Source organism: Emydura macquarii, unplaced genomic scaffold (genome assembly GCF_026122565.2).
Source record: "Emydura macquarii macquarii isolate MOO-44397 ecotype Brisbane River unplaced genomic scaffold, CSIRO-AGI_Emac_v2 contig_1170, whole genome shotgun sequence".
Lineage (NCBI taxonomy): Eukaryota > Metazoa > Chordata > Testudines > Chelidae > Emydura > Emydura macquarii.
The window spans coordinates 1,238,035-1,252,140 of NW_027131307.1; the positions used below are offsets into that span (position 1 = coordinate 1,238,035).

Genomic DNA, 14,106 nt, shown 5'->3' on the forward strand with positions numbered 1-14,106 from the left:
ACCTCACTAGGTAACCCATTCCAGTGCTTCACCACCCTCCTAGTGAAAAACTTTTTCCTAATGTCCTACCTAGACCTCCCGCCCTGCAATTTGAGACCGTTGCTCCTTGTTCTATCATCTGCCACCACTGAGAACAGCCTAGCCCCATCCTCCCTGGAACCCCCTTTCAGGTAGTTAAAGGCCGCTATCAAATCCCCCCTCATTCTTCTCTTTTGCAGACCAAACAAGCCCAGTTCCCTCAGCCTCTCCTCATTAGTTCTGTGCTCCAGCCCCCTAATCATTTTTGTTGCTCTCCGCTGGACTCTCTCCAACTTGTCCACATCCTTTTTGTAGTGGGGGGCCCAAAACTGGACACAATATTCTAAATGTGGCCTCACCAATGCCGAATAGAGGGGAATAATCACTTCCCGTGACCTGCTGGCAATGCCCCTCCTAATGCAGCCCAATATGCTATTAGCCTTCTTGACAACCAGGGCACACTGCTGACTCATATCCAGCTTTTTATCCACTGTTACCCCCAGGTCCTTTTCTGCAGAGCTGCTGCCCAGCTCGTCGGTCCCCAGTCTATAGCTGTGCATGGGATTCTTCCTTCCTAAGTGGAGGACTCTGCACTTTTCTTTGTTGAACCTCATTAGATTTCTTTTGGCCAAATCCTCCAGTTTGTTTAGGTCACTCTGTATCCTATCCCTACCTTGCAGGGTATCTACCACTCCCCCCAGCTTAGTGTTGTCCACAAACTTGCTGAGGGTGCAATCTACCCCATCCTCCAGATCATTAATAAAGAAGTTGAACAAAACCGGCCCCAGGACCGACCCCTGGGGAACTTCGCTTGTGACCGGTTGCCAGCTAGACATAGAGCCATTGATCACTACTCGTTGAGCCCTATGCTCTAGCCAGTTCTCTATCCATTTTATAGTCCATTCATCCAACCCATACTTCTTTAACTTGCTGATAAGAATACTGTGAGAGACAGTATCAAAAGCTTTGCTAAAGTCAAGGTATATCACATCCACCGCCTTCCCTACATCCACAGAGCCAGTCACCTCATCATAGAAAGCAATTAGGTTGGTCAGAATTGGGGTGGGGTGTGAGAACAGACATTCTGCATCCTTTGCTGGAAACCAGAATTTTTGTCAGCATGTTTGCAGGTTGGAGGGCTGGACACCAGGGTCTGCCAGGGCACTTCCGCAGGATCGAGCAGGGCCTCATTTATTGGTAGTGCAACCGTGGAAGAAGAGGATGTGTGCAGGATATCAAGCAGCTTATGCTGATGACCCTTTATTTCCTCCAAAGGATTCTGTAGGGAGTTGGCAATCCTGCAGAATAACTCCTAAATGTGCCTGAAGTTGACAGCAATCGTATGGGATGGAGGCATGATGGCCTCATCAGAGAAAGAGGAAGAGAAATGTCATGCTGGTGGAGCTTCCTCCTCAGTTGGTACAGATGGAGGTTCAGCCTCTGATGGGAAAAAGACTGCTGGGGAAGGGAGAAGTGTAGGTCTCCGGCTTTGATCCACAAGTGGTTTCCTAAATGGCATCCTGTACATGGCCCAGTTGTCCCAAAATGGCCAGTATGGGGAGTGGCATATGTGGTTGCATCCATGGTGCTCCATATCAGGATTGTGTCCAGATATAGACTGGGAATAGTGAGGATGAGTACTTGGAACTTGTCTCAAAGAGGAGGGCGCAAGGGAGACCCCCTCTTCCTCCTCCTCCTCACTGACGGCACAGAAGTGCCCTGCAGCCCACACCGGCTGGGAAACACTGCTTTAGACCCACTATTCTGTTGTTAGGATGGCTAAAAAGAATGAAAAGATAAATGGAACAGCCCCCTGTGCAATGCTTGGGAGGGGGGTGAGTGTCTACGGTGCCTTGAGGGAACTCCTAGGAAGGGAGGCAAACAAAGCACCACATGCTGCACAAGGAATTCTTGTGTGGATCCCAAGGGCTCCTCTTCATCTCTTGCCCATGGCTGCTTCTTCAGCCCAGTAGGGCTCCTCTGGGCCACCGCTCCAGGCCAGAGCATGGACCTTAGGAATGCTCCATACTCCACATTAGGTAGCTGCTTAGTGGCTGAGGCACGGCTGCATTAAGGCAATCTCAGGCATTAGCCCCTCCCCCACTTCCTTCACCCTGACATGGTCCTACCCTTGCTTGGATTAGAGGCATCAGAGTCTTCTGTTGGGTTGGCTGAGGGCCCAGTGCTGAGTGTTCAGGTGGGCTGGGGGCTCTGTTTAGAGTGGATCTGAAGAGCAGCCCAAAAAAGCCTTTGCAGCGCACAAGTCCTACAAACTTGGTGTTGTCAGTTGTTGGCTGTGTGTGCATTCTCTCTCCGTATGCTCTGCAGCTCTGCGCAGAGAGCTGGCCCAGCAGACCTCGACCGAGTTGCCCAAGAAGACCACAGACTCGGGTCAGCAGTGTCGGTGCTCGGCCAGGCTTATTGTCAGTGAAGCCCAGTAATAGCACCCCATAGACATGTATGCCTATTACAATGGACCAGTTCAATGAGCTGTGGGTCTTTCCGCTCTGCCCAGGACAGACAAGACACCCTCTCTGTGACCCCTCTTCATAAATATATCCATCCCAGCCCACCCCTCCCCAACAGCCTTGAAGAACAGGGGGGAAATCATAGACTCATAGAAGATTAGGGATGGAAGGGACCTCAGGAGGTATCTAGTCTAACCCCCTGCTCAAAGCAGGACCAACCTCAACTAAATCATCCCAGCCAGGGCTTTGTCAAGTCGCACCTTAAACACCTCTAAGGATGGAGATTCCACCACTTCCCTAGGTAACCCATTCCAGTGCTTCACCACCCTCCAAGTGAAAAAGCTTTTCCTAATATCCAACCTACACCTCCCGCCCTGCAACTTGAGACCATTGCTCCTTGTTCTGGCATTTACTACCACTGAGAACAGCCTAGCTCCATCCTCCCTGGAACCCCCTTTCAGGTAGTTAAAGGCTGCTATCAAATCCCCCTTCATTCTTCTCTTTTGCAGACTAAACAAGCCTAGTTCCCTCAGCCTCTCCTCATAAGTCTTGTGCTCCAGTACCCTAATCATTTTCGTTGCCCACTGCTGGACTCTCTCCAATTTCTCCACATCCTTTCTGTAGTGGGGGGCCCAAAACTGGACACAATACTCCAGATGTGGTCTCACCAGTGCCGAATAGAGGGGAATAATCAATAGCTGGCAATGCTCCTACTAATCCAGCCCAACATGCTGTTAGCCTTTTTGGCAACAAGGGCACACTGTAGACTCATATCCAACTTCTTGTCCACTGTAAACTCCAGGTCCTTTTCTGCAGAACTGCTGCCTAGCCCGTTGATCCCCAGTCTGTAGCTGTGCATGGGATTCTTCTGTCCTAAGTGCAGGACTCTGCACTTGTCCTTGTTGAACCTCATCAGATTTTTTTTGGGCGAATGCTTCAATTTGGCTATGTCACTCTGTATCCTATCCCTACCTTCCAGGGTATCTACCAGTCCCCCATGCTTACTGTCATCTATAAACTTGCTGAAGGTGCAATCTACCCCATCCTCCAGATCATTAATGAAAATGTTGAACAAAACCAGCCCCAGCACCAAGCCTTGAGGCACTCTGCTTGTTACCGGCTGCCAACTAGACATGAAGCTGAAAAGATGGGCTTTGCAGTGCTAATGTACCTGGGCTGTGGAGGAGTTGGAGCCATTTCATCTGCAGGACAGCTCACTGGCTGCTGCTCATCACTGCCACAATGCCCGCAAGATGCAATTCCTGCCATGGAAATGTGAGGACTCTCAAAGGCTCCTCACAACAAGCCTGTGGACGGTCCGGAATTATGGTGTCAAGTGGATTAGGTCCTGGCAAAGAACAGGAGAGCTCACACTTCCATTTAGAAAGAAACCATGGGGCACTTTGGGGACAGTAACAGCTGAAGTGAGAGATCCTGGGTGAACTAGAATGAGGGGCCTTGATGAGCAGGTCATCAGATTCCTTCCTTCTTGAGGGCCATGATCAGTATGAGCATGAGCTTAGAGAAAACTCTAGGTGCTGATGAGAAGCCAAAAGGCTGAACTACATACTGAAAATGGTCTTGGCCAGGCTGAAGCAAAAGAACTTCTGAAGAACTAGGTGGAAGCAAGGTCTTGAGTACACGGAGCTTTTTGCTCTCACATGCTTGTCAAACCTATGACAGCAAAGCCCGAGAGATAACCACTCAGACCAGGGTAGCTTTCATAGAAGAGACAGAGGCCTTATGTTTTGAAGGTACTGTTCCATGCACTTGTCCATCTATGTTCATAATGGATATGGCATCTTCTGTCATAACCATGCTTTTTCTGGTGAGTCTGGATGCAAAGATATATTGCTTATGAAATGTAGCAACTCTGGTGTGTGTGTTCTACTGGAGCGTATACATCTGAGAGTAAGGGAGGTTAAGAGATTTCCTATGCTCAAGGAAAAAGCAACTCCACATCCTTTAGCCTCAGAGAATCCAGGACTGGAAAAGCAAGTTCCTCCCCTGTGCTTGTGCATTCTCTTTAGCTCTGATAGTGCTTGTAATCTGAATGAGTATCTGCCTAATCTAAGCCAACCACTCCTTTCCTCACATATACGTCCTCACTGCTGGTTCCCTCTACAATGTTAGAACATACGGGGGCATTTTCTGGAACCAGGGAATGTGTCATGGCCACAGATCTTCCACTTCCCATATCCTTGGAAGGTACATGTGTGTATGCTCCCAAATGAATCTGTGGCAATCCCAGACCTGTGGCCTGGGAGGCACCATGGTCTCTGTAGACTTCCCATTCCTATGACGTGGGAAAAGCTAAGGTGAGGCTCCTGTGGATTCCACATATTCATAGTATCAGGACTGTGATCCCAGACCTACAGTCCCACTGCTTGAAAGGCAGGATGAACTCTGGCCTGCAGGCCTTGCGTATCTGTGGCATGGCAAGGTCTGTGGCCCTGTTCCTGCGTGCACAAGGTTCTATGGCATGGATGGTGCCATGCCTTTAGTCCTATGTCCTGTGGCCTGGGTGACACAACAGGTACTATGGTATGAGTCAAGACTGAAGTGACATAGCAGGAAAAGGGTTAAAGTTTAAATAACTATTTTGTTTATGAATTAATGTAGGTAGTTTTGAGCCAAAATATCTACCATTAATTTTTCCATCTATTCCAGGAGCAGTAAGATACACACAGTAAAGTTTATTTTGGTACTTGGTATACTTCACTCCCATTAAAAATAAATTAATCAGCAAATTCCTACACAGCTAAGCCTTCTTTTATGTAAATACAACACAGCTGTAATGAATTACAAGGCGTTATTATCTCACACATACTGCATAATACTTCACACATAAGAGGTTTCTCTCCTTAGCTCAGCTTGCAACAAAAGCATCTTAAATAAACTGAGAGAAAGTTGTTTGGTTTGTAATGTTTTTACAGAAGTTGGATATACCTCACACATATAAGGTTTCTTTATATGACTCATTTTATAACAACTTAAACTGAGGAAGTTTGCTTTGGAAAAAAACTAACAAAATTTCTTTACACACACACACACACACACACACACACACACACACACACACACACACACACACACACACACACACACACACACACACACACACACACACACACACACACACACACACACACACACACACACAAGTTGCTCCCTAAATGAGGGCTAAGAAGCACTGGCCGGTGTTTGGGAGATCATGTTCTGGATCCCATTTATTCCTGACAGGAAAGATGATGACTGGCACAACTGCCAATGGCCATGGGAAGATGGCACTAGGAATAGGAATATCCACAGTCATGGGTAGCTACAGGAGACATTCAGACTTACACCAGAAATGAGAACGTTTGTTGCGTGTTAGCATGATCACACATTAAAGATGACCTGTCTATATTTTTGGTTGATGGGTTTATTAGAACTATATCCTGACACGATGGGGCACTGTTCCTCTCATTTTCAGCAAAGGCATTAACGCAATACAGAAAACAAGTGCAGTTCTATTACTTGGTCAGTTGGTTTCCTATGAAGATTTTGGACATGAGAAATAAAACCAGTTTCAGTCACTGAATGAGAAACACCATGTCGACCTTGAGTCTGTGCAATAAAACCCTACTTTCTGTTGATTTATTTGGTGCAGGTTTTCATTTAATAATTCTGTTGGGGTAACTGTAATCTGCTTAGCTATTTAAAATGTTAACTAGAAAAGGTCTTCAACCTCTTCTTTGTGGGTGGAGCACAGTTTTATCCCCTAGAGAACATGAACAGAACATGGAGATGTTCCTCTCCTGCAGCACAGCTCTAGAAAGAATAGGGGCAAATCAGGAAGATACAGATACTTTGAAACAATAATAACTCAGAAGTGGCTTTTAACCACCTGTCCCTTCCCTCTCTAGGTGGCTAGTACCCAAGGAGGTTAGCAGGGCTGTGAACAGGGTCCTCTCTGGCTCTGGGTCCCCTCCTCTCCCACCTACCTCTGCTTGTGCAGCTGTGCCAGGGGCCCGGTCTGACACTAAACAGGGCTTTAATGGAAAATCACTTCAAGATTTTCTAAGCCACTTCCCAAGCATTTTAACGCAAAAACAGACTATGTCCCCAAAGCCAGGATAGAGATATATCAACACCAAGAACATGCAGAACTCAGTCTTGTGCTTAGAAACTTTTCATGGAGCAGAAAGAATAATGTCATTGTATGTGTGTGCAGCAGCTCCCCCTTCTGCCAGACGAAGAGCAGAGAAAGTGCCTATCACTTTTTAGTAAGATATTTGATTTTCAAAAGATGGAAGCTGTATCTCAGAAGCTATCTACAGGGTCAATTTTGTACATCTGCAACAGCCAGGTATTCCTCAAATGAACTAGCAGCATTCAACCATAGATAGAATATTCAAAAGAGTATTGCTGTCAGGTTTACTAAAATGTAAATCAATACAAAAGGCTATTTATTTAAATATATTCTTTCAATAGCAAATATTTATTACTTCCCTGCTGAGGCACCCCACAGAATGAGAGAATCTCACTTTTAGGTACTTTTCACAAGCTGATTTAACACATTGTTCACTGACTGATGAAAATCTCAGAGTCCTTCATCATTATATGTTGGGGAAGTTGGCTTCAGGATGCTTTGGGCATCACTTTCCACAAGAGGGCGCCAAGTCACTTCACCAGTCAGTAGCAGGTCCTCTCCATTAATAGCATCCAGGTACTGCATCTGAAATACACAAGGACATTTCTGACTTGAACTCACTGGAAGAGATGAAGTTGATTTGAAGATTTCCCTCGGACAATTCCAAACTCCCCAAGTGTTCATGGAAGCTGCGTGTTTTCAAGAAAGGAAGTAGAAGGTGAGATTGTTGGCACTGTTTTGAATCTTGTAGCACTGGGAGGAAGAGGACTAGAAAGAAGGGGGGTAAATGGCTGAAAATGCTTCGCAAAGGGGTTAGGAGATAGAGAACTACAGAAGGTTTGAATCTACAAAAGGTCTTCTAATGCCTGAAATAAAACTGTCTTCTCTGAAAATCCTGACAGTGGGGCAAAGAAGAGGGCGGTATGCTGAGGAACCTTTGGCCTGCAACCAGTGTATTGGACCAGTCCCTCCAGCTGGAAGAATCTAGTGGAGAGGATTCAATCCACAGCTGGCTGAGACTGTCCTGGTGACCAATATGAATAAATATGTGAAACTCTTCATTTATACCTATACAAAAAGACCTCTGTCCCAATTACTAGGTGCCTCTGCCACCCATCTTAAATGATTGCTGCTCTTATTATTGATATCATAACAGTGCCTGAAGATTCCATTGTCTTTTGCCCTGGGCACACATAGTAGAAGAGTTCCTGTCCCAAGAGGTTTACAAGCAAAACCAAGGCAAGCTATGGGTGGGGGGAAGGAAGTGCTGGGAACAGTAACCTGCACAGGCAGGCTGCGGCAGAGCCAGGAATTGAACCTACATTTTGTGAGTCCCAGCTTTAGCCACAAGATCAAACTTCATGTAAGCTAAAGAACCCACAGTTCCTCTTCTCCTCGAACCGAAATCACCAGTCAGTGACAAGAGCAAAACCAAACCGCTCCCCCAACCCCTGCAAAAGGCTGTCTTCAGTGTAAGACTGGGTAAAAAGGCGGGCTTTGCAGCATGCCCTGGGCACATCTGGGCCATTTTGGACTAAGGAGGGGGAGAAGGGGAAGTACCCTCTGAAGTGAAGGGTACCTCTGGGAGAAAGCCCTGTCAGCAGCTTCTGCTTATCTATCAAGGGGGCTCCAGCTTGGTGCACCTCCTGTCTGCCAGCTGTGGCAGTACAACATGAGGAGGGAGGTGCCCTTGGGTAGGCAGGTCCCAGGCTATTTAGAGCTTTCGGGGTAAACACGGCACCTTACTCTGCACCCAGCAGTCAGTGAAGATCTGAGAGCGCTGGTGTCATGTTTTTCTGGGAGATACACTACTTCCTAAGCCATGCAGGCTGCACCTGCTTCAATTTCCAAGCTCATTTACGGTGCAGACCCATGCAGAGCACATTGCCATTGTGAGATGACAAAGGAATGGGTTCACGTAACTGTGTCCACATCCAAAAGCAATAGTTGCAATCTCCTGGCTTGACCCAACTGCGAAAAGCTGGTTGGTCACTGCAGCTCTGTGACTGCTTAACAGCAGCTGGGAAAGTGGGAACCCAGTAACACCTCCAGCCTGCAATCCTAGTAACAAATGGCAGACACACGCCTCAGTGAGAGGGGTGGAGATAATCCTGGCTGTATTTTATAGATTCATAGGTTATAAAGCCAGAAGGGACTACTGTGATCATCTAGTCTGACCTCCTTTAAAGCACAGGCCAGAGACCAGCCCTGAATTAACTCCTGTTTGAACTAGAGCTGATATTTTAGAAAAACATCCAATCTTGATTAAAAATAGACAGTGATGGAGAATCCACCATAACGCTCAATAAATTGTTCCAATGGTTAATTACTGTCACTGTTAAAACACTGCATCTTATTGCCTGTCTGAATTTGTCAAATTTCAATTTCCAGCCATTAGATCTTGCTATGCCTTTGTCTGGTGCACTGAAGAGCTCAATGTCAAATATTCATTCTCCATGTAAGTACTTATAAACTGTGATCAAGTCACTCCCTAACCTTCTCTTTGTTAAGAACATAGGAACTGCCACACTGGCTCAGATCAATGGTCCATCTAGCCCAATATCCTGTCTTCCCACAATGGCCAATGCCAGGTGCTTCAGAGGGAATCAAGTGATCCATTCATTCCCTCTTGCCCATTCCCAGCTTCTGGCAAAGAGAGGCTAGGGACATTCAGAGCATGGTTTTGCATCACTGCCCATCCTGGCTAGTAGCCATTGATGGACCTATCCTCCAAGAACTTCTGTAGTTCTTTTTTGAACCTCTGTTATAGTCCTGGACTTCACACTATCCTCTGGCAAGGAGTTCCAAAGGTTGCCTGTGCGTTGTGTAAAAAAATACTTCCTTTTGTTTGCTTTAAACCAGATGCCCATTAATTTCATTTGAGCCTATTACTATAAAACATTTTCCAATCCTTTAATCCAGTGGTTCTCAAACTTCATTGCCCCGTGACTCCCTTCTGACAACAAAAAATACTACACAACTCTGAGAAGGGGGGCTGAAGCCCAAGCCTTGCTGCCCTGGACAGGGGGGCTGAAGTAAAGCCAAAGGGCTTCAGCCCTGAGCGGGGGGGGAGTGGGCTGTAACCTGCACCCCGCTGTGCAGGGCTGAAGCTGAAGCCTAAGCCTGAGTTCTGCTGCCCAGTACTGAAGCCTTCAGGCTTCGGCTTCAGCCCCAGGCTCTACAAGTCGAACGGCAGCCCTGGCGACCCCATTAAAGCGGGGTCCCTACCCACAGTTTGAGAACCACTGCTTTAATCATTCTCATGGATCTTTTCTGAATCCTGTCCAGTTTATCAACATCCTTTTTGAACTGTAGACCCCAGAACTGGACACAGGATGCCAGTAGCAGTCTCACCCATGCCAAATACAGAGGTCATGTCACTTTCCTTCTCCTACTCAAGATTCCTGTTTATGCAGCCAATGATCAAATTAGTTCTTTTGGCCACAGCACTGTACTAGGAATTCATGGTCAGCTGACTAACCACCATGACTCTCACCCAAGTATTTTTCAGAGTCACAGCTTCTCAAGTTAGAGTTACCCATTCTGTAAGCATGGCCTACATTCTTTGTTCCTGGACATATAAGGTTACATTTGGCTGTATTAAAATGCACATTTTTTGCTTGAGCCCAGTTTATCAAGTGATCCAGCTCACTGTGTATCAGTGACTTGTCCTTTTCATTATTTACCACTCCCCAAGTCTTTGGCATTATCTGCAAACTTTATCAGTGATGATTTTACATGTTCTTCCCGGGCATTGATTAACAGGTTAAAGAGCATATGGCCAACTCTCAATCTCTGACAGAAACACATCTGCTTGATGATTCATTTACAATGACATTTTCAGACCTGTCAGTTAGCCAGTTTTTAATAGCTTTAGTGTGTCACGTTAATTTCTAATGTTCTAGTTTTTTAAGCATCATTTTGAATGGTACCAAGTCAAATGTCTTTCAGAAATCTAAGTATATTACATCAATACTATTATCTTTATCAACCAAACATAACCTCATAAAAAAAAAAGATATCAAGGTAGTTTGACAGGATCTATTTTCCATAAATCCATGTTGATTGGCATTAATTATATTATTTTCCTTCAATTATTTATTAATTAAGTCCTGTATCAGCCATTCTATTATTTTGCCTGGGATTGATCTCAGGCTGACAGGCCTATAATTACCCCTTTTAAATAATGGTACAACATAAGCTTTCTTCGAATCTTCTAGAACGTCCCCAGTGTTCTAAGACTTATTGGAAATCAACATTAATCATCCAATGACCTCCTCAGCCAATTCTTTTAAAATTCTTGTATGCAAATGGTAAATGGAAATGCAACATGCATTTACCAAAGGTAGATTGTGCCAGATTAACCTGATATCCTTCTTTGAGAAGATAACTGACTTTTTAGATAGGGGACATGCAGTTGATCTTGTATACTTGGACTTCAGTAAAGCATTTGACATGGTACCACATGGGAAATTATTAGTAAAATTAGGGAAGATGGCGGACTAGTACATGATTTGTAAGGTGGGTAAGGAACTGATTAAAGAGCAGAAGGCTGGACTGGAGGGAGGTTACTAGCAGAGTTCCTCAAAGATAGATCTTGGGACTGATCTTATTTAATATTTTTATTAATGACCTTGGCACAAAAATTAGGAATGTGCTAATAAAATTTGCTGATGATACAAAGTTGGGAGGCATTATCAATACAGAAGAGGAGAAGATTACTATACAGGAAGAATTGGATGACCTTGACAACTGGAGTAACAGAAACGGGATGAAATGTAATAGTACAAAGTACAAGGTCATGAACAAAAGATCTAGTAATAAAAACTTCTGCTGTAAAACAGGGGCTCATTAGCTGAAGTGACATAGGAGGAGAGAGACCTGTGTGTGTAAGCTGATTAGAGAATGACTATGAGCACACAATGTAATGCAGCTGTGAAAAAGGCAAATGAGATCCTAGAATGTATCAGAGAGGCATTTCCACTAAAGACAGGCAAGTATTAATGCCATTGCACAAGACACTGATAAGACCTCATTTGGAATACTGGGTACAATTCTGGTCACCCATGTTCAAGAAAGACTATTTTAAAGTCAAACAGGTGCAGAGAAGAGCTACTAGGATAATCAGGGGAATGGAGGGTCTATCTCATATGAGGAGACTGGAAGAGCATGGCTTGTTTAGCCCAATGTATAATGAAGACTGAGAGGGTATATGACTGCTCTCTATATATACATTTGGGAGTAAATACCAGGGAGGGTGAAGAACTATTTAAGGTCAAGGACAATGCTGGCACACAAACAAATGGATATGAACTGGTCAGGAACAAATTCAGCATGGAAATTAGAAAAAGGTTTTTAACAATCAGAGAAGTGAGGTTATGGAACAGCCTCCCAATAGGAGTTGTGAGGGCAAACAACTGAATTAGTTTAAAGAGTGAGCTGGACAAATGCATGTGTGAGATCGTGATGGTATGCTTATGTTCCTAAAATTGCATGCTTTAGGACACTTTCAAGAGTCAGGAAGGGCTTTTACCCCCACCATATTTAGTTGGGGTTGGACTAGATGACCTCCTGAGGTCCCTTCCAACCCCTCATTTTCTAGGATTCTATGACATATATTCTGGGTCATTTTTTCCCTCCTTCCTCTAAACTACCAGGGATGGCTACAGCTGGAGGTGGTACCGAGTATTCTTTCTCAGGTGCTTGGCTGGCTGGTTGCAGGGGTGTGCACAAGGGGGAGCAAACAGGGACACGGGTCCCCCAATAATCATTTCCACCTCTGACCCCAGCTTCTGCCCTGGACCACCACTCTGGAATTCCCTCCCCTGAGTCCGTGCTCCCCACTTTCTGCCAGGGTGGGAGTTGGGCTGAGCATGGCTGAAGGGACATGCCTGGGAAAGGCACTGCAGCGTGCACCCAGAGCAGGGAAGCTAGGCTGGTAGCACAGCTCTCCCACAGGGGGTGCAGGGAAGCCAGATGAGTCACATGCCTTCCTCACCTGCAGCCTCCACTAAGTGTTTTGAGCCTGCCTGTGATGCACAGAAGGGAGCTCGGGACAATATGTTTGGGGGAGAGAAGCAGCGGGGCCTGGCAGCACTGGGTGCGGGGACCGGTGTTTAAAGTGCCCCTCCAAAAGCAGACACATCTAAATCCCTGCACACGTCCCTGGCTGATTGGTTCTTGCTCACATGCTCAGGGTCTAAGTGATCGCCATATATGGGATCGGGAAGGATTGGCCGTGAAGTTGGGTTTTTTCGACTTCCTCTGCAGCATGGGGTACGGGTCACTTGCCAGAATCATCTGGGTATATCTCAGTTAATCAATCCCTGCCATTGCATAGGCCTTGGGCATTGGTGCAGGTCACTCCCTCCTGTTCTCTGCCTGTGGCACACAATAGTCTGGTCTCCTAAGGGCTGTAATACCTTAGTCTAATTTTGATTGTTGGGTTTAGTGTGCAGGTTCTGAGTGGTGTTGGTGGCTTGTGATGTGTAGGAAGTCAGGTGGATGATCCGGTGGTCCCCTCTGGCCTTAGATTCTATGACTCTACATTATTCAGACTTGCTGATTTAGCGGATGCTGTTTAACATCCTCCTGAGTTACTTTTGGAATGGAAACTGTTTCATCATCAGATGATGATGACAACATCATATTTTTTTTCCAAATACAGAACAGAAATGTTTACTGAACACGTTTGCCTTTTCTGTATTATTATTGATAATTGTACCATTTCCATGTAGTAATAGACCAGTACGATTGTTAGGATTCTTTTTGTTCCTAATACACTTTAAAAACTCCTTATTTTCTTTAACTCTGCTAGCCATAGATTTCTTCTTGTGTCCTTTTGCTTCTCTTATCAATTTTCTACAATTCCCAGCTTCTGATTTATATTCATTACTATCAACTTCCTACTTCTTCCATGTGTTATATATATATTATTTTTTAAACCTGCCTTCACCTCCACTCTAACCAAGCTGGATTTTTAATCAGTGCAGTCTTCATTCTTTATTGTGGCCTTTTAGGCACTTAGTAAAATGTTTGTAAACAAAATTCCCAATTATTATTCATGTTTTTCTGTTTATATTCTCTGTCCCAACTGATCTGATTCATAATTGTTTTCAACTTTGTGAAAATGGCCCTTTTAAAAGCACCAAGTAGATTGCTGGTTGGGAATTAATTGTTTTCACATAACAAATGTGATGAAATCATGATCAGTGGTACCTAAGCTACCACTAGTTTTTAGTTCTGTGATCAATTCCTCTTTACCTGTCAAAACAAGGACTACTACGGAATTCCCCCATATTGGATGCAATGCTTTTGAGTTAGGAAATTGTGATCTCTAATGTTTAGAGATTCCAGGGATGTTTTAGTACTGGCAGCATGAGATTCTTATGGAAATCCCCAGTGATCGCATAGATTCCTTCTCTCCCTCCTCCCCCTCACATTACAGGTGGGTGCTTCAGGAACTGGGCATCCTGTTCCCAAGTG

General features: G+C 45.1%; 1 protein-coding gene across 2 annotated transcripts in view; it reads right to left on the minus strand.

Annotated features, from left to right (window-relative positions):
- Positions 1-5,162: 5,162 nt before the first annotated feature.
- UQCC1 (ubiquinol-cytochrome c reductase complex assembly factor 1) overlaps positions 5,163-14,106 on the minus strand; it is a 143,039-nt gene continuing 134,095 nt past the window's right edge. For both annotated transcript variants that reach the window (XM_067546870.1, XM_067546871.1), the window contains exon 10: positions 5,163-7,206. In XM_067546870.1, coding sequence (XP_067402971.1) covers positions 7,072-7,206 — 135 coding nt within the window. In that variant the 3' untranslated portion in view covers positions 5,163-7,071. The remainder of the gene's footprint in view (positions 7,207-14,106) is intronic.